At 34.4% G+C, this 24,853-nt stretch overlaps 4 protein-coding genes across 27 annotated transcripts; all 4 read right to left on the reverse strand.

Moving 5' to 3' along the window:
• Positions 1-309: 309 nt before the first annotated feature.
• LOC123225582 lies at positions 310-10,671 on the reverse strand. 20 transcript variants are annotated; one of them, XM_044649667.1, is made up of 16 exons: positions 10,070-10,670; positions 9,438-9,487; positions 9,048-9,350; positions 8,197-8,475; positions 7,434-7,714; positions 6,677-6,850; positions 5,592-6,350; positions 5,405-5,499; positions 4,792-4,854; positions 4,601-4,689; positions 4,474-4,500; positions 4,001-4,039; positions 2,671-2,741; positions 2,537-2,594; positions 1,313-1,580; positions 310-1,078 (listed from the first exon to the last, which is right to left on the reverse strand). In XM_044649667.1, the coding sequence occupies exons 7-16, from the start codon at positions 6,260-6,262 to the stop codon at positions 579-581; spliced, it is 1,881 nt and encodes a 626-aa protein (XP_044505602.1). In that variant the 5' UTR covers positions 6,263-6,350; positions 6,677-6,850; positions 7,434-7,714; positions 8,197-8,475; positions 9,048-9,350; positions 9,438-9,487; positions 10,070-10,670; the 3' UTR covers positions 310-578. The 20 variants fall into 20 exon arrangements, with proteins under 20 accessions (XP_044505602.1, XP_044505599.1, XP_044505593.1 ...); XM_044649664.1 differs by having other exon boundaries at positions 9,048-9,356; XM_044649658.1 differs by lacking the exon at positions 9,438-9,487 and having other exon boundaries at positions 5,592-6,345; positions 9,048-9,356; positions 10,070-10,671.
• A 702-nt stretch (positions 10,672-11,373) lies between these two features.
• Positions 11,374-15,175, reverse strand: LOC123224900 (ABSCISIC ACID-INSENSITIVE 5-like protein 1). 3 transcript variants are annotated; one of them, XM_044648660.1, is made up of 5 exons: positions 15,029-15,175; positions 12,514-13,477; positions 11,716-11,787; positions 11,605-11,634; positions 11,374-11,522 (listed from the first exon to the last, which is right to left on the reverse strand). In XM_044648660.1, exons 2-5 carry the CDS (start codon positions 13,381-13,383, stop codon positions 11,487-11,489), a joined length of 1,008 nt encoding a protein of 335 aa, XP_044504595.1. In that variant the 5' UTR covers positions 13,384-13,477; positions 15,029-15,175; the 3' UTR covers positions 11,374-11,486. The 3 variants fall into 3 exon arrangements, with proteins under 3 accessions (XP_044504595.1, XP_044504594.1, XP_044504596.1); XM_044648659.1 differs by having other exon boundaries at positions 12,514-13,404; positions 15,029-15,173; XM_044648661.1 differs by having other exon boundaries at positions 12,514-13,503; positions 15,029-15,173.
• A 1,226-nt stretch (positions 15,176-16,401) lies between these two features.
• LOC123224899 lies at positions 16,402-18,320 on the reverse strand. Of its 3 annotated transcripts, none has more exons than XM_044648657.1 (5): positions 18,018-18,320; positions 17,688-17,942; positions 17,362-17,588; positions 17,016-17,277; positions 16,402-16,841 (listed from the first exon to the last, which is right to left on the reverse strand). In XM_044648657.1, the coding sequence occupies exons 2-5, from the start codon at positions 17,928-17,930 to the stop codon at positions 16,518-16,520; spliced, it is 1,056 nt and encodes a 351-aa protein (XP_044504592.1). In that variant the 5' UTR covers positions 17,931-17,942; positions 18,018-18,320; the 3' UTR covers positions 16,402-16,517. The 3 variants fall into 3 exon arrangements, with proteins under 3 accessions (XP_044504592.1, XP_044504590.1, XP_044504593.1); XM_044648655.1 differs by having other exon boundaries at positions 17,688-17,932; positions 18,018-18,309; XM_044648658.1 differs by having other exon boundaries at positions 17,377-17,588; positions 17,688-17,932; positions 18,018-18,285.
• A 4,264-nt stretch (positions 18,321-22,584) lies between these two features.
• LOC123226311 (pentatricopeptide repeat-containing protein At5g48910-like) lies at positions 22,585-24,537 on the reverse strand. The gene has a single exon (XM_044650826.1). It carries the CDS (start codon positions 24,535-24,537, stop codon positions 22,585-22,587), a length of 1,953 nt encoding a protein of 650 aa, XP_044506761.1.
• Between the last annotated feature and the right edge of the window lie 316 nt (positions 24,538-24,853).

Below are 24,853 nucleotides of genomic sequence, written 5' to 3' on the forward strand. Positions count from 1 at the left end.
CTTTGAATGGGAATCAGATATTTCGCCTAAAAAAAATCTATAAATATTAGGGTTAGTTTGGCCATCATTTTCCACCAATAAAATAGCAGGGGGCAGATAATTAAAATGGGAACAAATCAATCATTCTCAACTGAATACATCATCTATGATCAGACTATGGGTTTAGTCACAGAAATATAAATTGATCTGTTCTGTTGCATAGCTGCATTGGTCCTCCCAGTCGACATACGCAAATCATTTAACAAAGTAATACGCAACTCAAGGATTCATTATGACTATGAATTTCATGAGATCACAGCAATAATAAAATTCATTCAAGCACTTTGTATACCTAAGAATCAATTTATACCAGAAAATTGCAGTAATAAAGACATGATATTTTCTTTACATCAACATATTTAAATCTGTAAGGTCATTCATCGGGATTTCAAGACCTATAGAATCATGGTCTTGCAATCCGTCAAAGTTTAACCAACTATTCAGATCTTGAGGTACAGTTAAGTCATTTGGTACAGCTAAACCATGGAACTTAATTCATTCAGTTTCAAGTTCGCAAAATCTCCTGGGTCCTCGGCTTTTCATGATTCCTTGGAAATTTTACCAGGAGATGATAATCCCACTTCTCTGCTCCTTTGATTACTAGCCAGTGACAGCTTAGATCTGCTAACGGAGGACCTTTCATTAAGCCCACTGACTGAAGTGGATGAGTGGTTATTCTTGTGCTTGGACTTCCCTCTTGTTTTGCATTCGTTCTTGAGGATGTCTAATGTCGAACGACCAGCTAGGGAAATAGAGATACTTATGTAATTATCCTTGTTTAGATACCTATCTTTCTCGCTTTTCTTTCCTCTTGCTCCATAGACAAGATTAGAGTTGTCAAGGGTCGATGTTACCCCAGATGATGCACTGCCAACAACATCATCAATTAGTCCTTCCCTCTTTGGCTTCTTCAGAATAATTCCATGCTTGGGGAAAACGTGTTCAGATGAAAGAAAACCAGCTTGAAAAGCATCTGAAGAACCTCTGTCGAGATTATCACTTGGGGAATCATATCTTTTAAAAGTGCTGCAGACAGCACCTGCAGCAGTAAAAGAAAACAACATGATGTCAACTGAACAAAGTACTTGCATAAATACGGTCAGAAATTTATATATTTTCTCAATGAAGTTAACTTATGTTTTCCAAGTCCATGTAGTTCCGATGAGCAGACCCTTGTAAAGATTGAAATATAAATATAAAAGCTTTTGTGGGAATCTCGTACAGAACATAAAAGACCTTTGGAATTTAACATGAATTTTTGCTTTTAACACACCTGATCCCTTGGCTTCTGTTTGATGGTTACACACTTCATTGTACGTATTACTTGTCGTTCCTGAGCCGACATAGTCAGCAGACTTAGCATCGCTGCTGCATGGAGGTGCAGAAAACAAGACATCCAGCAGTGCAGGCTCACTGAAGCAACTAAAGCCAGTATCTTCAAACTTTCTACATCTAGCAAGAGTTCGCTTGACAAAAGCCATTGCAACTTGTCTTGAAACCTTACGAACTGCACCCCTTGAAGCATGATTCCGTTGACATGCCTAAATGCAAAGAAACTTAAACCATCATAAACTTTAAAAGATTTGAAACACAGAATATGCTGTGATATGTAATTCTGTACATATCATAGCTCTTCACTAAAATCTACACAAAGATTTTGGTCCAATGGCCTTTCCAAAATCTATCAATACATCAGGCTTAATGAAATAATTATTGCAGTGAAATGTACTGAAGAAAAATAATGTAAAAGCACGTTAACACAAGAAGTTTGCTCATTTGTAAATGCAAGCCCATTATCACACTGAAAAGAAATACGCTGCAAAGTAGGAATACATAAATTAAATAAAATTACAAACAAACCACCACCAAAACCCCCCAAAAAAAAAAAAAGGAGAAGCAGCAAATGAAGATATACACCTAAAGACAAGTGATATCACTGGTATCAATATCAAATGACTACAAACACATAATTATTAATGCAAATTTAGTTTTGTTTCACTTCTGACAAAAAAAGAATGAGGGGCCATTAATAATACACATTAATTGGAAACCACGTTGGACATGGGAATAATACCATATTAAATGTTAACATATATCAATAGCCACCACTGGATTGGCTTTGATTAAAAAAGCAGAGCATCAATACGAGTTAATCCAACAGAAATTACAAAACAGTAATGTTATTATTAGACCATTATCATCAACAACTTTTAGTTTGTGAAAAGACTAATGTTTATTTATCTGATTGTGGACAGACTGATGGACATTGTCTGTATGTCAGTGCTGACAGAGAAAAACACACTGTCGATTGATATAACTATTAAGATTTTCAAATGTGAAATCTAAACATTGAGTGGAGCAACATATGCAAAATTAGCAACTCAGATTCAAGAAGAAAAAATAAAATCTCTTTTTCCATAGATTCAGAAAAGAAACCTGGAACACAGAGTAACTGCCCCAAAATTAATAATATGTAATAGAAAAATAATAAAATTACCATTCTTTTCCTGTAAGCTATTTCAATAAGTTGGTCCATTGCACCATGCTCAATGTTCCTGCAAATTAAACTACATTATTCTAATCCAAAAATTTCCAAGCTCAAAATCAAGAAGACATCATTCTGAACCATACCTCCTTTCCACATCTCCCCCTTTCTGAATGGCTTTATCAAATTTCCTCAAGTTTTTCTTCATTTTCTGAATCTACCAATGCAACCAAATTGTGATCAATGATAAGAAAAATAAGATCAGAAGGAATATAGAAGACCAAACAAGAAAAAAGCAGAAGATTATCTTAGATGAAATTCAAGTGTTAAAAGAATATGAAAAAAGGAGTAACAAAGAATGTTTTTATTGAACATTATAACTTTCTTAAATCATTTAAATTATATAGGCAGCAAAACAACATGATCTGTATCCATGCAACCCGTTTGTGAAGCCCTTCCTTAAGTTTTATAACATCCTCATTTATAACTTCTTCTCCCTCAGCCAGACCAGGCTGCAACAAGACAAACAAAACATGAAATGGTAAAAAGATGAAGCACAACCATAATACATATATAAATGATTCTAATCCTTGCAAGAAACTCATATAGAAAGAATTAATGATCAAGCCATATGGAATAATATCCTACCAATGCCTCTGGATATAAACTGATACTCTGTAACTCTAAAAGGATCTTGTCATCAAGAGACATGAGTTGATATTAGCAATCAAAGGAAGGAAACGCAGGAACACTTATTTCCTTTGGTTGCACCTGCACCAGGTCATTTGAGCATGTTTCACTGGCAAACCCAATATCTGAATGTGATAAGTCATCATCTCCCAATGACTGTTCATTGCTTTGTAATGAGCTAGACATCCTTGGGTTCCTAAATGTGTTAGATACGACACTCTTATCACAAGAAAGCCTGTCCAACAAACAATTCTTCTGACTGTAGAAGTCTGCTGCAGACTTGACCTCAGATTCCATTCGATCTCTATCTTTGGTATCTATATCAATTTGGTTGCATGAACTGCAATGGGAATCATCACTTGCATAGTGAAGAGAAAGATTCTTCCCTTCACTGTGATGATGGAATTCTTCACCTTCATCTTCTTCAATCAAAGCAGAAAGAATTCTTTGGTACAATGGAGTAACTTTATCCAACCTTCCCATATCAAACCTTCCACATAAACGATCATTCTTTGCAATTTCTTGATTTAGGCAGTTTTCTTGCCTTCACTAGGATGATCAAGATCTTTATGCACCAGAATACCCTGAAATAAATTAAAAATTAGTTACTACTCATCCTTTCTAACTCTTTACAAGAGGAAAAAAAATTGGTAGTTGACGGTCCAAATAGACTTCCAATCAAAGGTCTTTTTAATTATTATTTTACTTTTACTTTTACTTTGTCTTGTAGATCAGCAGAGTTTAAATGAGTAAATGAATGCTAAAGGTGCACAGCTGAATTAGTACCAATAGTTTATATTCATCTCCAAAAATCTGGGACAAAGTAATACGAACCTTAGGAGAACCACACCTCAAAAGCTAGCTATTGAGATGGGAGAGTCCAAGGCCATATAAACCCCACACCAGTTGCCCATACTTTCCAATGTGGGATCCAAGTCCCATACTTTGCACTTGGGATCTTAACATATCACCACGCTCCGCAGCCCCGGCGCCCACGCGGGCTGGCTGTGCGCTAGCTCCTTGCTAGCCCCGGGCGAACACTGCAATGCCGGCGTCACCACCCGCGCCGCATGATTACAACTGGGAGACATGGTGATGGCTCTGATACCAAATGATACGAACCTTAGGAGAACCACACCTCAAAAGCTAGCTATTGAGATGGGAGAGCCCAAGGCCATATAAACCCCACACTAGTTGCCTATACTTTCCAATGTGGGATCCAAGTCCCATACCTTACACTTGGGATCCTAACACAAAGTCTCTTCAAGCTCCTCTGAAAAACTTAGCTGATGCAGTGTCAAAATAGAAAGAAGAAAAAGAAATTGTAAGTCTCTCATCCAGAGAGAACTGAAAAGTCATTAACAAATCATGTATGCCAGTGATTACCTGCTGCTTCAAGAACGTCATATCCTCCAAGCTAAGTGAAGTGAAAATAGATTCCATTTTCTTCCAAAATTTACCAGAACAGGCAAGATCTAAAGGAACAAGCAGATATGAGTTATTGAACATAAGACATGCAAGAAAAGAGATGGCTCTACAGGAAAAATTATGAAAGCAAGAGTTGCAAAGATGCATACTGCTAGCATTACAAGCAGAATTGGTGGCTGCAAGTAAATCTTCATGATCATCATCAGATTCACCTGAAAAACAAGATGTCAATTCATTGTTTGGAGCATTTTAGGGAATTACACCAAGGAGATGCAAGCTTCTCTCCAGTATTTCAACTATTTCTAAACAGATCATCTACATGCATACACATATATAAATGAATTCTCCAGCTGGGAGAACATATCCACGAATGTAACACTGAAAACAATCTGAACTTCAATACTTCAATTGAAAAATGAGTTCTCACAAGGAAATAGTCCATCAGTAGAAAAAGAATACAAGCAGACAACTCAAAATGTAAAGCTCATAACAAGTTATTTGACACAGTGAAAACTTAATACCTATGATGCAAATAACTAAAGTCATCCCATATAAAATGGTCAAAATATATCCATCAGAGCAGAGGACTCACAATTTTGTTCTTGCCACACAGCCCTAAGATTACCAAATGATAATATTTATAAAAAAATCCAGCTATCAAAAAGCATTTAGAATAATAATAAATATCTACACAAAGTTAAAACTTGATAAATGAAAATGTTATCAAACAAAAGACCCTTGATTAAATAGAATAAACCCTACCTGCAACATCCGAAGTGGCATTATTTAGCATCAGCCCAACACGAACTGAAGCCTTACGATCCCTCAACTTCTTTGAAGGTGGACAGCCCGTTTTACTGTTCAAAAGGAACAGGAGATAATAAATGTCCTTGAATAAACGCATAATTAATTCCAGAAAAAAAACATTATAGTAAAAAAGGTTAATCACCTTTTAATCTTATCTGAAGCTGGCCTCATACTCTGAAGGGGCCTAGTTGGGGGTACATTTTCTAACTTCTCCCTCATCAGATGAATGCTTGACCTTGTCAAGGGTAGACCCCCTACATTCCTTCCTTGTTTCCGAACACCATCTCCAATTTCATTAGTCAGTATTTTATTTTTCCCTCTTGGCAATGAAGAAGACCTGACCTTATAAGCTAAAGACAATGTGCCATCATCACCTTCTACTCCTTTCTCTTTCAATTTATCATCCCCAGCACCAGATTCTTCACTTTCAGACAACCCAAATGGAGATGAAACATTCTCAAATTCCCTCTTTATTTTTGGAGTATTATTATCTGTGCTACTGGAAAATAGTGATTCATTGGCTCCAAAAGAAGAAGTTCTACCACCAAAGTCAGATGCTGAAAAGCTTTGAGCTGGAGGCTGAACCTTGTTGTTCAAGACAGGAGAAACTAAATTTGCTCTCCTTGTACGAGAGTTTTTATCTGGTCTCTGACCAACCCACTGAGCCATGGCATGTGAAGATGAAGCTGACAAAGGACGTTTTTGATTGTTTGTCAAACCCAACATTGGGACTTTATTTACAGTTGTAGGCTGTTCCCAACCCTGAAAAGCTCCAGATGATGAATGAACTTTAGAAGATGAGTCTAACACCATGATTGAACCAGTTCATGGTCCCCTAGATGCCTGCCCTTTTAACATTGTACTTGAACAGTTTCCTGCAGTATCTTCCCGAATATCTGGCCTGACAAAGAGGTGTAAAAAAAAATTACAAACTTACCACAACCAGCAAATAAATAATGAAAATGACATAAGAATGCACTATGTTTATGGGATGATCTCTAATCACGAATTCTGTGAACACTAACACTAAGCTCTTTAATAGGCTCCCTTATATGTTATGTGGATTAGACTGAACTGAACCTAGTTACAAACGAAATAGATATCAATGGGCCAGAAAATTCCCAGATAAAGATAATTTTTATATACACAGGGATTTGAACTCAACATATTGACTTTGATTTGGCTAAACTAACATGTAAGCGTCCAAAACTAGGACTAATCCCTTACAACATCTGCAATGATGAAAGTTCAAATTTATTGTTTCCTTTTGCCAAAATTCATTGCTCCAATATTGATGTACGATCCCTTGGAGAGGGGCTCTCCAACTCAGTCTTGAGTACTGAACTAGCAAGCTCGAAAGAACCATCCAACTTATTGATTCCTCCAAGGGAGGATTTAGATCTGTCATCCACACAAAGCTTGATAGCATAAGAAAACTGCTCACTTTTCTAAGAATTGTTGAAATATTTTCACTAAGTTCAGAACAGTCATTGAAACAGCAGCTAAGAATAAATAAATAAAAGACCTAAACTCAAAGAACAGAAAAAATAGAATTTAAATATCAAAAAAATGGTCATGATATGCAAGAAAATAACCTTTATACTAAAGCAAACCAATACAAAAAATTGAAGATCCAAATCTAAAGCACTGAAGTTTTTTTTTTTTTTTTTTTGTACTTACATAAATCTTCATTTGCTGGACCAATCTTATAATCATCCAACTAATATGCCCATTCAATTAGCTATTCTTCCTTAACAACTCAAAGATGAATATTTTGGTCAACACTGGATTTGTGAGTATTTTCCAGTTTAAGAAATTGACACTCAAGGCCCTACTACGATGAAGAATGTATTTTTCCAAACTAAAAATATCTATTTCAGATTTAATAACCATCCAATCTCTCCTGTTAAGCTAGACCGCAAGAATTTTTAAGGCCAGAAACCATAATACATTAGAAATCCAATCTGACGGATAAGTAAATCACCTGAGAGCCTGTGCATCACAGGATTGCAACTTAGAACCGGCACTCATCTTTTGTTGTATAGCTTGTTTTATATCTTGTTCACCATTCATAACTCTACTGCCTACAGATGCAACAGAGCGTTTCCTTTTCATCTTCCTGTCCCATCCTTCACCTCCAACTGGCAACCTGTGGATCTTTTCTTCAATCTTAATGGTGGCCCCACCAATGGCAGGTCACATATCTCCATCTTTTCCTGTAACCATTTGCTGCCTTGAAGTGGCAGCAGCTCTAACATCAGTCTGCTGGCATGAAGCAAACAACTGCATATCACTAATTAGGGGAAATAGAAATGAAAAAGAAACATTTTGAAAGCATACCTAATGGAGTATAAGGGATAAAAATGAATTCAGGAAGGAGAAATATGAAAATTTATAAACTAGAGTTCAAATTTAAGTGGAGATACTAAAGGAACCCCACAACAAGCAGATTCAAAAATCAAAGGAAGTGGAAGTTCACGCAAACTTTAAATTTTCAGTCCAGCATCTAACATGAGCACGACCAAGAAATAGTTTCATTTGCAAAAAGTAAAATTTATAATCTACTAACATTTTTTTTAGCAACCATACTCCCCAACAAACAAACACGATATTGATTAATCTGTAAGGTCGGTATTAGGAGATCAAGGCTAAATGTAGGCAAGAAAATCATATTTGGGAATTGCATATGATGTAGTTAACAATGTTAAGTCTTTATAAAAACTTCAGGAGGTTAAAGTGATACATACATATTACATCTCATTATTAATAGTTAAACACAAACTTGAACATCCGCTAATGATGTATGAACACACTTATTCACCCCAACACTCTTGGTCCTGCCCTCTAGTCTTTGAGTCATCAAGTCATGAGAGTTTCTTTGAATCTGGCTTCCCATCTTCACCAAGTTTGCTGTTGATGACTGATCAATTGGTGAAACATCAATATGTTGTCGCTTCTTCGAGTTTAATGATTCCCTATACTTATCGAATTTGAATATCTTCTCATGGAAATATTTTATTTGATCCCTGCAGTAAGAGATGTGTCTTTAATTATAGGCAACTTAAAGGTCGTGTGTGTTAAAAGTAAATACAATGCAACAGAACACGTACAGGCAAAAGTATGTGTAAAAAGGAATACTTAGGACATTAAGTTCATGACCATTTTCAACCATAAGAGAAACATATGAGGTAGCCAAAGGATAAATAAATGACAAAAGGATAAAAAATATAGCTTTAGAACAGAAATGATATATTTCATACACATTATCAAGCATTTATAATCCAAAAAGCAAATAATCATAATTCATGGGGCCATCATCAGCCATTTCTACTTCCAACTACAGTAACCACCTTAATTATAATATTTCATAGATACCTAGCCAATGCAATCATGATTCACATTCATTACACTTCTTTTTATATTTTATTCAGTAAGTAATAATGATTTCGGGGAAATAGATTATCCTCGCAAAACCACCATCAAATCATGCAGCCATTAGGCTTCAGTCATGAATAATATCATTTTCCTGGAAATGAAAATCAAACCAAGAAGATTGATAAAATAAAAATTACAGTTGCAGCAGCAAGACAAGAAGCACCTGGCCTTTCTAGTTGAATCATGCACACTTTCTTTAAAGTGTTTCAGTTCCTCTGTAGCCACCGGAGGAGGAGGTTTCAGTTGGGAAACCCCAAAAGAATGGTCTTCTGTCATGCTACCATAAGGAACACCCAGAACTCTCCTTAGCTCTCCAGAACGGGGATTTTTCTGATTGCCTAATGTAATTGGATCCACAGGCAAGCATTGGGGCAGGGCAGGTATATCTGATGGCAAAGTCACACTCCCCTGGCTTGAAGGACTCCTAGAACCAAGCATTTCACTTCCTATTCCCACCTCAAGCTGCCTAAATCTGTATCAACAAAATTCAAAATCCATAACCCAACATTCAAGCAAGAAGACAGCTAGATCCAAAGTTGAAAAATTCTTTTACTTATTGACATCACCAACATCACCCAATGACCAACTTCTTTATGCAAGTTCCTAATGCACAAACACAAAGAATGTTACTAAAAATATCACAGCTTGCAGCACTGATGTAAGACCAGCTCCAGATTTAAGTATTTATACTTAATAAAGTTACCGAAACAAATCAATGGAGTTCATAGAGTCATTTTGGCTTACTTAGTAACCTGATTTATCAAATTTTTTCAGCACATTTCCTCAAATCTACACACTCCATGAACCCAAAAAAAAAAAAATTAAACATGATTAGTTTGCAAATATAATCAACATTAAATTTAGCCACAAAACTAGCTCCAAAAAAAAAAATAATAAATAAATAAAATCACTCTGTTTTAGTTCAAAGCAATCTACATAAGTTAATTTCCATAACTCAAAACTCGGTAAGAAAATATAAGAAAAATTAAAATTCACAGAATCTGTCCTCTATCGAAGCTGAGAATATTAAATAAATAAGTTAATCAAACAAAGTATGATTAAACAGAATAAAAACAGAAACCATAGGCGGGTAGAGAGACAGTAGATTCATAACTATTTATGCAAGTGAGAAGTTGTGGAATTGAAGTGAAAGAAGTCACACTCATAGTCGAGAGATATAATTACCTGAGATTCAACTACGCACGATCAAACCAACAATTGTCATAAGCCTCGAGACAGACATGCAAAGAAGAAAGGATGTTTGTATCGTTTCTTGTTTCTGTTCAGCGTCAGCGATTTTTTCTTTTTCTATTTTCTTTGGCCGACCGGCATTTCATTCCCAACCAAACTTTAATGCAATAACATCTGCCACCTTTTAATTTTGATGACTGCATTTTCTCCCCTGTATATTAAATTTGTTGATAACATCTGTTAATTTTTTAACCCACCTTGTAATTACCCACCGAATCCAGCTCTATCTATGTCAAACCAATTGACTTTCCCTCGTTGATGCTCGAACGAAAACACTGTACCTTAAATTTCGTGTCACAATATTAGATCGATCATAATTGACTTTTTTGAGTCATAATGGAAGTTGCTCTATTGGCTCCGGGATGCACACCACTGCTGGTGCCATAACCATCTCTTTTCCCTTACTCTTAAAAAGCTACGTTCTCTTTCTCATGGCTATTGTCATTGAGATTATCTCGCTCTCTCTACACATCATTGGATTTGCCATTGATCTCATGAATTCCTCGATCACATCATCTTTTGCCCATCTCACTGACTCCAAAGCATACCCCAATGGATTTTCACGAAGCTTATCCATGGTGGTTAATGCCACGAGAAATGCAAACCCATTGCCACAATACCCCGAAGACAATTTAAGGTAGATTTTTTAATTGAAATGGCCAAAGTTTCAATGATGTTTTTATTAAAATTATCAAATTAATCCTCTCACTTTCAAAACATAATAAAAAAATAATTATAATGATATTTGTTTAATTCTTAAAATAAAAAATATTAAAATTTTGATTCATTTTATAGTTTAATCTAAAAATTTAATTTCTTTAAAAGAATAATTTAAAATTTTAATCCAAAAATCTTAGAGTTTAATTGTTTCAATGTAAAAAACAAATTTATTCTATGTAATAGAAAAATTAGTACTTTAATAACACCAAATATTGTGATGTATATTAAAAAAAAAAGAACCTTTTATGCATTATTCTCAAACGTATAAATCATTTTTTAAAATATTGTCCTGAGGGATATAATCGATACAACAAAAATATCTGTCATATCAGTATTATATTATTTTGTATAATTTTTTTATTCATAAAGATTGTATATATAGCATTACCGTAAATTTTCTTATATTATGGGTGTTAAAATTTAATAAAGAAGATTACAAAAATTTATAACGCAAACTTTATCTATATAAAACTTATAAAATATTCATTTATTTTATTTATATACAAATGCACAAAAGGAACACAAAGAAATCATATTATTAAATATGCGGCCTAATTTTATTAATTATGTTACTTGTGAAGATCCAGTTCACCATATTGCTCTCGCAGTCCTCTTCATTCTCCTTCACTTTTCACCCTTCTTTCTCGCCATTGATGTCCTCTTCACCCTTTTCAAAATCAATCATCTTCAGAACATCATACCCGCATGATACTACAATAATACAACAGTATTTAAATGTTGATTGTTACCTCTTTCAATCGCTTTTCCTCGTATTCCTTCTGTTAATACATAGAGGAAATTAAGCATCATGAATTCATAGCCATAATTCAAGACACATAGAAAGGGAAAACCAATCTTACCACAATTTGTCTGAGCTTTTCGTTCTCTTCTCTTAGCTGATTCAACTCTAGCTCCAACTCTACTGTGTACGCCTGAAATAGAATAATAAATATTTCAGAATCGGCCGAAATGTAATGTTTAAAGTGAGGCAGAATTACGTTTTTTCAATCTTACTTTAGCTACATTAGATTAATTTGTAAGTTGTTAAATGTTTTTAAAGGTTAAATTATCATGGGTAAAGTGATTGGATTTTATATAAAACAATTATTTTTTTAATTTATAAATGATAAAATTATCATTTTAATTTTATGCCATTATTAACTTATTTTGATTTTGGGTTTTGTGTTAAAATAATGTTATATATGCAAATCAGGGGTGTACAAGTACTCTAGGCCAAACTTGAACCTTAACGTAAATTAATTGATTTTGTATAATATAAATTTCGATCTCTAAATTTATAGGTTTAATCTATTTTGACATAGTATCAAAACATGAATTAAACAACACGTTTAACAGTCTTAAGTATTTCTGAGACAAGTGACAATACATTTATCTAAAAATAAACTTAGGCAAATGATACACCTAACAACTTATGAAAGTTGTACCTAAGGAAGAAAGGATATTAGAGAGTAAAGTCATACATATAATAAATATAATATAAGCATGCGATATATAAATATGAAAAATTAGACCGTAATATAAACTAATTAATTTTATGTAATATGAGTTTTGATTCTGGTACTTATAAAGTTACTATATTTCTAGAGGTGGGAAAATGTCATTTACTCTGCATTTTACAACAAAGATAAAGATGGAACCTGTTTCCTTGCGCGAGATCGAGCAGCAGACTCTCGATTCTTGATCATCCTCCGCTGCCTCCGCTCAACGACAACCTCCGGCGGGCCATCTATGATCCTCTTCTTATTGCTCTTTAAACTACCAGTCTCCACCATCCTATGATTCTTCTCATTTTCACTGTTATTCGACAACTCTCCCACCATGCTTTTAGCCGGTGTGTAAATCGGGTAGGTTGCATAACCATTCACCAACAAATTACTCCCCACATTTTGTTGAGCAGAAAACCCTAATCCCATCATTTGCCCCATGCCAAAGCTCGCATTGCTGGTTTGCATCGTTGGCGCAGCCACCATTTTCGGTTGATGATGATCCACATTGCCACTAGGCCTCACTGCTGCCACTGCTTCTTGTACAACTCCGGCTTTGATCAAAAACTCCTCCAATGTCATTTCTCCAAAGGTCTGCTGGCGCTGAGGCGGTACATGAAATTTGTCGATGCTTAGCTGCGATGGATTGACGTCCCTTTGGATCTCCGCCCACACTTCCTCTACAGTTTTCTTGCAAAGTTGAATAGGAAGGGAAAATGAATTCTGGCGGGTCAATGTGGGTTGGTTTTCGACTCCCATTTTATCATTATCATTGCTGTTGTTGTGTGGATGGGTTGGGTTGGGTTGCGAAGTGGCTTGATTATTGTCGTCGACATTCCATAAGTTGAAGAGGAATTCGTCCATGTTCATGGAGCCGAAACTCTTTCCACTTTTGAGTTGAATTTCGTCGAGAGTAAGCGAGAAGATGGAGGAGTTTTGTTTCTGCAATGGTGATGCAGCACCGTCATCTTTGAAGGGTTCTTCTTGTTGTGATTGTTGTGGATGATGCTCAGAAAGTGCCATGGGAAGGCTGCGTATGCACCTCTGCAGATTGCAAAGATTTCAATGCAGATACTTGAGACGAAACTAGACCAGAATCTGAAGGCATGGATTGCATCTAGAAATGTGTACCATTTATGTAATCTCATTAAAAAAAAAAAAAAAAAATGAGACAAATTAAAATCAATTAATGTTACTCAAACTTTTGTATTTAAAATTTTAAAGTATTTCACAAGAAATGAGTTTTGTTTTTTCAATGCACTCAACTACTCAACATATATAAAGAATCAAATAATCAATCAAAATTTTTTCAACTATTATGGTAATAAAATTAAAAATTTAATGTCACAATAACCAATAAAATTATGTATATAAAAATAATATATACAATTTTATACACAAACAATTACATGTTATTATATAATTGAGTATTATTTTATCTTTAATTTAAAATTATTTAATCATATGATGATATTTCATTATTTATATATAAAATTATGTTAATTATTTATCTACATAACACTATAATATAATAAAGGACAACATAAAAAAATATGTATATAGTCTAAAGTGATCTAAAGTGGAAGGCTCATAAATTCACTATAAATGAAAAGAAAGAAGGTCAAATCTTACATAGACCCACAACAAATCATATAAAGGATTGAAATCCTATTTACAACTGGATTTAAGTTGAGATTGTTCGAACTTAAAAATAAGATTGATTTGAAAAAATTTGAAACGAGTTTAATTTAAGTGAGCTCAAATTTAAAAGTTAAATATTTTTAAGTTTGAGCTCGGATTTTAAGGGTTTTCAGTTTGCTAAGCTCACGAGACTAGAAAATTTATATATGAATCAATTAAAATTATATCATTTTAGTTAATATACATCAAACAATATCATTTTAATATTTTTTGCCCAATTATAACATCAAACCGAACTTAAAGTTCGACTCAAACCAAATTTGAACTTAACTCCCTTCAAGTGAATAGAACTTAAACTCAATTCGATTCGAATATAATTTTTTTCCCTTTAAAAAGTATCATGAAATTATGAGACTTTGATGATAGGCTCAGTGAAAACACTAAATATCAATTTCAAATCTATAAGTCCAGTAATTTCATATATTATTATATATATACCATTTTAAAAATCTTTAAAATTAACAAATTGAGGTCTGGACATCACGATTCACGAATATATGGGTTTGTGTGATTTTTGGAAAGAGTTGGAACTCTACATTATTTTAAATGAAATTTACAGGCGTTTATGGAATTTACTTTGTAATTGAACAATGAATAAAGGAAATTGATGCAGTCCGACTGACAAAGGTGCAGTTAACCCATTTGCATTCATCAATCAACACAAAAAAAAAAAAAAAAAAATCCCAAGAAATAAATAATACACACTGAGAAACAAAAATAACGGCGGTTTTTTTTTTTTCGAATTAAACAAAATAAAATATTTTATTACACAGTAAAATCCACGACATGCAAAGCCGCCGTATTACAAAAACAACAGACGCATGAACGTAAAGAAAATAAAAAATGGGATTTCAGTTTCAGATCAGGAGATACAGAGTTATTACAAATTTCCGATGAACTTAAAGATCAAACATGCATGAATAATTTAAGATTCAGCGAGAAGAGATGAAGGAGATAAAAGAATTACCTAAACTTTCGAATGCGATGGTTTGAAAAAGAGAGAATCGTGGCGGTGGGGAGAGCGGAGGAAACAAAGAAATGGAAGAAAGAGGGGATTCGGAAGACGACTGGAGGTGTTTCAGTGGTCTGAAATTGAATGAATGGTGACTGTAACTGCCATATTTGTCACCTTATTGCAATGGTTTTTGTGGTGCCCACTGTCTCTTCTGTCTTGACAGGTTTCTGCCACATGCCTCTTTATTTATGTCTAATTGTCAACCCTAGATGCATGCATCTTTTTTCCACCGTTGGATTTCAATACTAATTCGAGGACATCATCAACATCGTGCATCAAGTTTATTGTAGTAAAATTCTTCCGTGTACCGCATGGACTTCTTATTAAGAGTTGTCTTATATACATCAATAAGATATACAAATAATTATATATTATTATAAAATTAAATAATTAAAAATTAAAAATAAAATACCATCTAGTTTTATAAAAATATATTAAAGTTTTTATATAAAAGACAAAACATCAATTTTACATGTTTTCTGAGTATCATTAAAGTGTTTAGTTGTATGAGACCAAATGCTCCTAGCACAATGTGTGAGACTTAATTCTTAAATTTTATAATAACTACAAAAAGTTGGTTGCAATGGGGCATACACCAGATTTTCCAATTCTGTAATAGAGCGCACTTATATTAGAGGTGTACTTATGTAGTTCACCATATGTATTATAGTTCGAAGTGTTATAAGAGTCATAGTATGTGCACCCACAATATAAATTTTACGGCAAATTCAATTATATTATATGATTGTAATGGTTTATGAGACTCATATGAACAATGTATCAAATACCTATCTCCACCTAATCTAAGCAACATAAACAATTTAGTTTTTAGAAAAAATATTTTATAAATATGCCTTTATCAAGTTTTTAATTTAATTTTTTATTTCTTATTATCTTAATTTGGTCCATAAATGTACCCTAAATGACAAGTTCATGAGAGAGGGAATGTAAGTTATTAAATATAAAAAGGATTCAAGAAAAAAGAAGTAGAAAACCTCATATTTTCTACTTTCTTAAGGATAATCACTCACTCATTTTAATTAGGACAAAATAAAAATGAATAATAGGAAAATATTCTAAATATATTTTGAAGTCCCCTCAAGCTAAACAAAAGCAAACATAAATTTGAGTTAATCCTTATGAGTTTGATCTTTCTAAATTAAGCAATTACTCAAATTTAGTTCAAGAATTTGAAGAGGTAGAAAATTTCTCCCCCTTTATTTTATTGTGCCACTTGTAATTGAGAATTTATTTGATATTTGAAGCTCTTTCTGTTGTGCATGGATAAAATGCCTATGTGCTAGAGACAGTAATTCAAGACTAAATTCTGAAAAGAATGAAATATTTTTACTCCATTTTTCCGAATAACAACCTATGGAAACACAACTGCATCTTCAAATCTGCTTACATGATCAGATTTTCAAACAATGTACAATAACAATCATTCTGTACTTGACTTATGTACAGGGCAATCTTTACTAACCAAAAGCGCCCTTAAAACAGAATCACAGACACCATTGTAATGCACAATCAAATGCCCACCATCAACAACTTCATGGTATTTAATCCAACCGAGCTTCCCTGAAATATATCTCTGAATTTGAAATGGCACAACTTTATCTTCATAACCTTGCCAGATATGAACAGAGCTTTCATTTTCTGGAAATGGATTACTTAGTTCCATTGGATCAAACTCCCAATCTCCAAAACCCATCAAAAAGTCATCTCGAAGAGTATTGAAAACACCTCGATCTTGTAATCTATCCTGTTTGTAGAAACACATGCTTTAGATTCAAAACTTCGAATTTTTGGGTTATGTATTTGGTAAGATTATTTATGATTCTTCCAACAATACTATGAGTACACATATGATGTGTTGTAATCATCCAATCACTTAATACGCATGGTTTTATTGTTTTCGATTTGTGCATATTGTTACCTGGGTGAGCATTGGGAACCCTTTGGTCTTCTTGAGGATTTCAATGTCTCGGTCGCTGAAGAAAACAGGGTTCTTTTCCACGACAGAAGTTGAAGGAAACCATTTCTGAGTAACCCACCAGTGAAGTAATCCAGGAGCATACTTTGAAATCCAAAGTGACCAAAGGACTAGTTTTCTTCTGTAGTCCATTTTTATCAGACTATAAGGAAGAGAAGGCCATTGATAATTGACTACTGGAGCAATAAGAGCTGCACCTGCGAGCCTGCAAAAAGGGTAAATTTAACTCTTTTAAAGGCAGTCAAGTAACAAAATCTATGAAAAAATCATGAGTTTATCAGCTATGAACTGTTCAATGTTTTGCCTGTGTGGGATATATTTAAGACAACTCCAGGTGGGGTATGAACCCATTGAAACTCCAATCAGATAAAACTTGGCTCCTAAATTTAGCTGATCAGCAATTTCAAGAATGTCGAAAGCAACCCTTTTGACTGAGAGCCTTGGGTTTGGGTCACTGTCTCCATAACCAGCTCGATCATATAGCAGAAAGTATATCCCCAATTCTTCTATTAGTTCCTGCAAACTAACAACTGTCAAATTCATTGTGAAATTCATAACGTCCCTCAGCACTTGAGAAATTAAATCTAGAGGTTGAAAAAGAGTTTGGGTTAATACTTGGGTTGCTGGGAAATTCATATCTTTGGAACTTCCAAAACCATGAACAATAACAATCCTGTAGTTTGATTGGTTCTTAGGAACACCCCTCTCCGTGTAGGCAAGATACCTTCCATCACTGAGCCTGATTCTTGGAGAAGTAACAGGAGGGTCATTAATACTGTTTGGAGGAGGAAGCTGTGTGGCCTGATATACCATTCCCAGAAGACCAATCAACACCACTATTAATGTTTTGGAAACCATTCCTGTGCAGATTTACCCCAACATGTTTCAATTCAATCCTCAGAAAGATTCATATCGTAAAAGAAGAAAAAGTCAAATCTAACTCACCTTGCAAATCTCTGGTTAGGAGCTTCAAAAGGGAATTCTTGTTTATTGCTTGAATTGCAGAGGATTGTTATTTGGGTTTTTTCTTTCGCAGGGGGTATTTGTCTGTTTCTCTTGAAGGTATCAGCGTCAGAAACAGCATCAAATTTGAAGACCCAGCATGTACAAGGATAGGGTGAGCTACATACCATGAAGCGCATAATTACATAAATGTTGCTAAACCAATCATATTGCAGTATCGCAGGATTAAACTAAAGATTCGAATATTCTCACAACCTGAGTGTAAACCAAAAACTCACTGAGGTCACCCTGCCTGCCCCCACAAAATCACTGTTCATCACATGTATATAAACTCAAACAGATTTGAAAAGTGCAACCATTTTCTTTGATTAAGTGGTTTTTAGGACTTCCAAGATGTCATTGACACCCTTTCTTTGCTAAAGTTAGGCCTCCTACCATTTCCAATCACACTGTATGTAGACATCAATCAGAAGTCCAGATAGTCACGACAGTAGTAATTCCTTCTTGATGTTATGTGCGTAATCCCTAATGGCATCCAAGGAAAGATTCTCTAAATCATGCCAGATCCCTTTTAACCATTATGAAGTCAAACAATCATCTGTCAAATAAAGGCAACTGAAGGCTCCCTCAACTCCGCGCCCCCACATGGTATGTATCCACAAACATCTGGCTGAAGAGATAGCTGAACCGACAAAAAAAAACTGTAAAATCTCTAAACTTATAAATTATTCAATTTAATAATTATAATATCGATTATTAAATTTTAAATTTTATTAATTTAACATAATCCATCAAACCCTGATGTGGCTCGGATTCCTTGTCATTAACAGAAGAGAGAAGTTTAATCTTTCAAGAAATCACTTGCTTGAAGCCACTGCCACTGTTCCTTTGCATAATTGCGTGTCAACATATTTTATTTATTTAATTATTGTGCCTACCAACCCATTTATTTATTTATTTATTAAAATAGAGAGGGATGTATACATGATATAAATACAAGGGCAAAAATATATTTTTACCTTATTGATTAAGAATTAACACAAAAATTATGAATTATCCCTTAAGTCCAATCCAAGTAGGACTGGACTCGAGCCGCACAAGCTCGAGCTGGAGTTCGGCTCGGCTCGGTTCGAGCCTAAAACGAGCCGGGTTCTGCTCAACTCAATCGAGCTCGAACTGACTCAATAGATTTTTTTTAAAATTTTTTTATACAAAACGATATTGCTTTGATCCATATATATTAAAAACGATATCGTTTTGATATGAAAAATGAGTCGAACTGAGCCGAAAATGAGCCAAACTCGAGCCAAACTCAAGTCGCCCATAACTAAACCGAGCCAAGCCCAAGCTGACTGTGAGCCGAGCTTGACTCGACTCGAATCCAACCCTAAGTCCAAGTGTGGCATGGAATGTCCAAACTTCATAATTATATAAGAAGAGTTAGTAAGTAGAATTTTGTTGACATTATCAATGACGTTAACGTTTTATGTACTTCTTATTTTTGTTTTGTATGTTTTTCCTACCAAATAAAATATTTAAAAAGATAGTGACTTGGTACTTTAAAGATGTCAAGGTTTCAATATTTCTCTGATAGAATGTTTGACTTTGAAAAATATTTTATTATCAAAATTAAAAAATTAATTTAAATATGTATTATTTTATAAATTATTAAATATAAATTATTATTATTATATTTAATAAAAATTGATAAATATAAATAATTATTATATTTTATTAACGATAATAGAATAATACTAATATATTATTTTATTTAAATACTCTTAAATATAATTATTTTAAAATATTTTTTATATTATTTGTTATATTAATTGAAAATGTGATTATTTTTATCTTAAAAAGATTGATAAATAAATGTATAGTTATAATAAAATCAAAATTATATTAAAAAATTTTTAATATCTAATATAGAAATGATAATCAAATTACCTTTATATTACCTATCATATTATCATTAGTGATAGAAGATTATTGAAATATTTTATTATTTAATATAAGTAATAAAAGATAGATTATCAGAATAATTTTTTAATCTCTTCCTAAGTTTTTTTTTTTTTTTCCTTAAAATGGTTAATCAAGATATCATAGTGGCAAAGATAGTGCATATTCAATATGTTATTTATCCTCGTTGATTTCTCAAAGAATTGCAGAAGCATTGATTGGCAAGAAATTAAACAAGTTAGTAGTTGAATTCCGACCAAGCCATTTAAACACTCGACCGGGACAAGTCAACAAAGAGTTCAGCTTTGATGGACGGTTTCTTCTACCAGCAAAACTTCGCTGAAACGGGCTTCACATAAAGCTTTTTCATGAATCAATAGATGCCCACCATCAGAAACTTCATGATACCGAATCCAAGGTAGCTTCCTCGCCACATAAAGTTGCGGTTCAAATGGCATAAGCTTGTCTGCATGGCCTACCCACAGGTGAACAGAGATCTGTTTGTTAGGAAATGGATTCTTTAACTCCATTGGATCAAAATAAAGTCCCATTTACCCAAATGCAATACAATGTCTCGAGTAAGGGATTTGTAAATGCCTTACTGCCGAATCTTATACTGTAATTAACTTTTACTAGTAAAAATTCTCTGAATTCTTAGGAAGATAGGAAGAATGAAATTACCTCATCAGGATTTGGTACTTGTGACACTGCTTTCCATGATGGATGAATAAGGGAACCACTTCTGGTTTAACAATCAGTAAAATAGTGCAGGGACATGGCGTGCCATCGAAAGTTAATCTGGTCCCAGATGAGTTGCTGTTTGAAGACTTTATTCGCTAGTTCCGATGGAAAATAGGGCCACCAATTTAATGACTGAAACAATTATTCAGGCAAAACGACCAAAAACACACAAACAAATCAGAAAATAGAGATATTTTATTGATTAAAAAAAAATTATAACGATAAACAGACAACTTGAAAAGCCAGGACCTCCTGATGTGGATAGTTTTGGTTGGTAATGTTTCACTTTCATTAAGATGTGTAGGCATTGCATTTGCAGACACATGTAAGCTTATTACATCGTTAATGTTGAAGGTCATTGAGCAAGTGAAAGAAAACTATATACACACAATTGGATATGCCGGCGGTCAAACCTGTCTGCTGGAAAGTTTGCTACAACCTGCTGTTTGTTTCGTTATACCCCATGAAATTATTGAGATGTATTCGATCCCAATTTCTCACCCCTTTAGGGCCCAAGTGACCGTTAGAGAGCACAAAGGCACCACTAAATTCAGCGCTACACCAGCTATTGTGCCAAATTAGTAAAAGAAAATCCTACTTATCAGTTTTGGTGCTTGCACTTTAGCATATATAAGAGGCCTAAGGACTATTTCCCACCCAAACTATTTCCCACCCAAACTATGTTGAATTCTCAAAGTTTTCTCTTTTAACTTTGAAAATCTCATTTACTCACCTATGACGATTTAAATCTTTTAATTTTAATGGTAAAATCATTATTTTATATTTAATATTAAAAATAAACTTAAATATGATTTCATTTTCTTCCCTAAATTTAAAAAACTAACTTTTCTCTCTTAAACTAAGTTTGAAAAAATCACATTGCTTCCGTAGGATTTAGTTTCAAAACCCGTTCACTTTCTCCAATGCCATCACCGACCGTCAACAGTTTTGAAACTAAACCTCGAAAGATGAGAATGTGATCTTTTCAAACTTGACTTAAGAGATAAAATGTTAGTTTTTAAACTTTTAAGGGGGAAAATGAGATTATATTTTCAGGGATAACGTTCCTTTAAATTTAACCGGTTATAGGTGGGTAAATGGTATTTTCAAAGTTAACAGAGGAAACTTTAAAAATTTAACATAGTTTGGGTGGGACATAGTCATTTGGCCCATATAAGATCCAAACACATTCCCAAGACACAGTGACATAAAATATGATATGCATATTTTTTGAATAAAAGTTCCGAGACATAGTGATTTGATCTATCACACTAACTGAGACTACTATGTTGTCTGCATACAATATATTACGTGTCTCAATATAACGAATCTCTCATTGCATTTGCACACCTTGCCACCTTTGCAAGTTCAAGTACTTCTATGGAAGCTAAGATAAACAGAAACGCCAAAACTGCTGATCCAGCTTCATACTTAGACAGCAATGTGAGATCTTGAGCGGTTTAAACTATGAATCTTATATCTCCTGATCAGCAGAAAAACAGAATCAAATTGAATCTCACTTTGAGAAGGTGAATGAAAATACTTAACAAAAATGTGAATGAAAGATCTCCCTAACGTGTATTGGATTGGTGAAGCTAATAAAGGGTGGAACTATTGATGAAGAAGGCTTTGGGTAGCCATTGACATCGAAGCTGTCTAACGGCCCATCACATAATGGAAGTTGAAAAAGTTTTCCTAATAAATTTGGATGGCACCAGAGTAAAAGTAGCCTGAATTCATGACTGCTAGAAGTCTATTAATTAAGTATACAAGCTTCATTTACAACTCTTTACAGTGTGTTGCAGGATACATGTAATGGTCTTACATAACATTAGAATGTAAAACAATTTCACCAATAGTCTTTGCAGGAACAAGAACCATTATCAAATTGGTGGAAACGATTTTGATCTCTCACAATAATGCGATGGCTGTAAACCTTAGAAACCAGCTTCATGAAGTTATGACAATCACAGCAAATCCTAAGGTTCTTTATTATGTGAATTGGAGCACCCTTGCTTGTGTTTATTAGTCCAAATGCTAGTGCCATCTTCTCACTATGAAGATTAAGCAAACTTTCTTTATTATTCTCTTCAACATCTTGAAAAACTTGACTCAGGTCGGGCTCATATCCTTCCAACTTCAGCCTTGAAACTAACTCCTCTATCTTCGAGATAATCTCACTACTATACCTTAAATCCATGTCTTGTCCCACGATGAATTGCTGGACCTTCCCATTTACAGCGATTGTACTGCACCCAGGAATCTTTCTTACTCCTCTGTGTTTCATCAGTAGTCTAACCTTGCTAACATCATCCCATCTTCCAGCCTTGGCATAAATGTTTGATAGCAAAACGTAAATACTTGAGTCTTTTGGGTCCAACTCTATTGCTTGTAAGGCAACAATTTCACCGATGAAAACATTGCTGAACTTCACACTGGAACTAAGGAGAGACTTCCAAGCTAACACATCAGCTTCTATAGGCATATGCCGTATAACCGCAAGCGCATCAGCTAAATATCCCGCCCTGCCATAGAGATCAACCAGACATCCATAGTGTTGAACCTTAGGAACTATGCTGTACTTCTCTTGCATGATTTTGAAATAAAATTGACCCTCATCAACTAAACCTGCATGACTGAAAGCAGTCAAGAGCCCTAAGAAAGTAATCTCATCGGGCTTAATATCCATCCTTTCCAAGTCAAGAAAGATTTCAAGGGCTTGTTGACCGAGGCCATTGATTGCAAGGCCAGATATCATAGAATTCCAATCCCCAATTTTTCTTTCATGTGAGACTCTAGCAAAAATATCAAATGCATTCTCTATGTAACCACATTTCGAGTACATATCAATTAGCGCAGATCCAATGAACCCAGAACTCAAATTAATCTTATTTGAAGATATATAAGCATGCACCCATTTCCCTTCTTCTGAAAAACCCAAATCAGAAATAGCTGCAAGAACGCTAACAACAGCAGGAACATCAGGCTTAATTCCTAGACGCAACATTTCTCTAAATAAATCCAATGCTTTAATAGGAAGATGATTATTCACATACGCAGAAATCATTGATGTCCAAGTAATCACATCTTTCTCACTAGCCATCTTGAAAACGTCTTCAGCGAGCTCACACCTCCCGGACCTACCATATCCATCAATCATTACATTACAAGAAACCAAGTCCTTTTCAGGCATCTCCTCAAACAACCTACCTGCCAACTCAATCTTCCCCATCCTCATGTAACCCGAAAGCATTGAATTCCACGAAATCAAATCTCTCTCAGGCATTTTATCAAACACGCATCTCGCTGACTCAATCTCCCCTAGCTCTAAGAACATTCTAACCACAGAATTGGACACAAATGGATCGCACAACAAATGGGTTTTCAAGACTTGCGAAAAAACTTGCAGCCCTTCTCTCATTGCACCCACTTTACCACAGGCTTTAAACACAGAAGGAAGAGAAAATGAAAATCCACTCAACTCATTCAAACAAGTAAGCATAAAAGCATAAAGAGTTATAGCTTCTAATGGGTCACCATTATCACAAAAACCCTTTATGAGTACATAAAATATAAAGTGATTCGGGAAATGGACTCTGCTAAAGATAGAAGAAGCGTAGGTTAAGCTATGTGGGAGACGGGAGAAAGCACAAAAAGCAATGAGTTTGCTCACAGTAAAAGGATGATTAGCCAGGTTAGTTTTGATCAAGTAAGAGTGGATTTGTTGCGCCTCTTTCATGGTTTTACATCTGTTTAAAGACGGAAGTATTGATGCTGGAACTGGAATAGCTGCTGCTATCATGGCTGACAACGCTTCCGCTTTTTTCCTTCAATTTGAAACCCATATAATTTAGACATGTGAAAGGACTGTTCTGTGCCAGTCCGGCCCATGTTTGTAGTCCCTAGTTACTGTTCTTTCTAGGCCAACCCAATATAAATAGTAAATCCAACGAGGCCCATTTATTGTGTTTAACTTCACACTTGAAGGTTTAACGCAAACAAATAAAAAACTTGGCTGGCCCGCACCAAAGAGAGAACATGAGTATGAGAACAGAAGTGGGTATGAGAACAAAAGTTTATATTTTTTCCGATGATATTTTTAAGTTATCTTGTATAAT

Source organism: Mangifera indica, chromosome 9 (assembly GCF_011075055.1).
Source record: "Mangifera indica cultivar Alphonso chromosome 9, CATAS_Mindica_2.1, whole genome shotgun sequence".
In the NCBI taxonomy this organism is placed as follows: Eukaryota; Viridiplantae; Streptophyta; class Magnoliopsida; order Sapindales; family Anacardiaceae; genus Mangifera; species Mangifera indica.

Bases quoted from the DNA above. Each gene is read 5' to 3' on its own strand.
- LOC123225582 (XM_044649666.1), bottom strand. From the start codon at position 6,262: ATGGTGTTAGACTCATCTTCTAAAGTTCATTCATCATCTGGAGCTTTT. The intron at 4,855-5,404 runs GTAGGGTTTATT...CTTGTTTTTCAG, and splicing joins TGCCACTTCGGATGTTGCAG to GTGAATCTGATGATGATCAT. The intron at 4,690-4,791 runs GTATGCATCTTT...TTGTTCCTTTAG, and splicing joins TTCTGCTTGTAATGCTAGCA to ATCTTGCCTGTTCTGGTAAA.
- LOC123224900 (XM_044648660.1), bottom strand. From the start codon at position 13,383: ATGGCACTTTCTGAGCATCATCCACAACAATCACAACAAGAAGAACCC. The intron at 11,635-11,715 runs GTAAGATTGGTT...ATGTATTAACAG, and splicing joins AAAAGCTCAGACAAATTGTG to AAGGAATACGAGGAAAAGCG. The intron at 11,523-11,604 runs GTAACAATCAAC...GATTTTGAAAAG, and splicing joins AGGAAAAGCGATTGAAAGAG to GGTGAAGAGGACATCAATGG.
- LOC123224899 (XM_044648657.1), bottom strand. From the start codon at position 17,930: ATGGTTTCCAAAACATTAATAGTGGTGTTGATTGGTCTTCTGGGAATG. The intron at 17,589-17,687 runs GTATTAACCCAA...GTTAGTTTGCAG, and splicing joins TGAATTTCCCAGCAACCCAA to GAACTAATAGAAGAATTGGG. The intron at 17,278-17,361 runs GTTCATAGCTGA...CCCTTTTTGCAG, and splicing joins CACAGGCAAAACATTGAACA to GCTCGCAGGTGCAGCTCTTA.
- LOC123226311 (XM_044650826.1), bottom strand. From the start codon at position 24,537: ATGATAGCAGCAGCTATTCCAGTTCCAGCATCAATACTTCCGTCTTTA.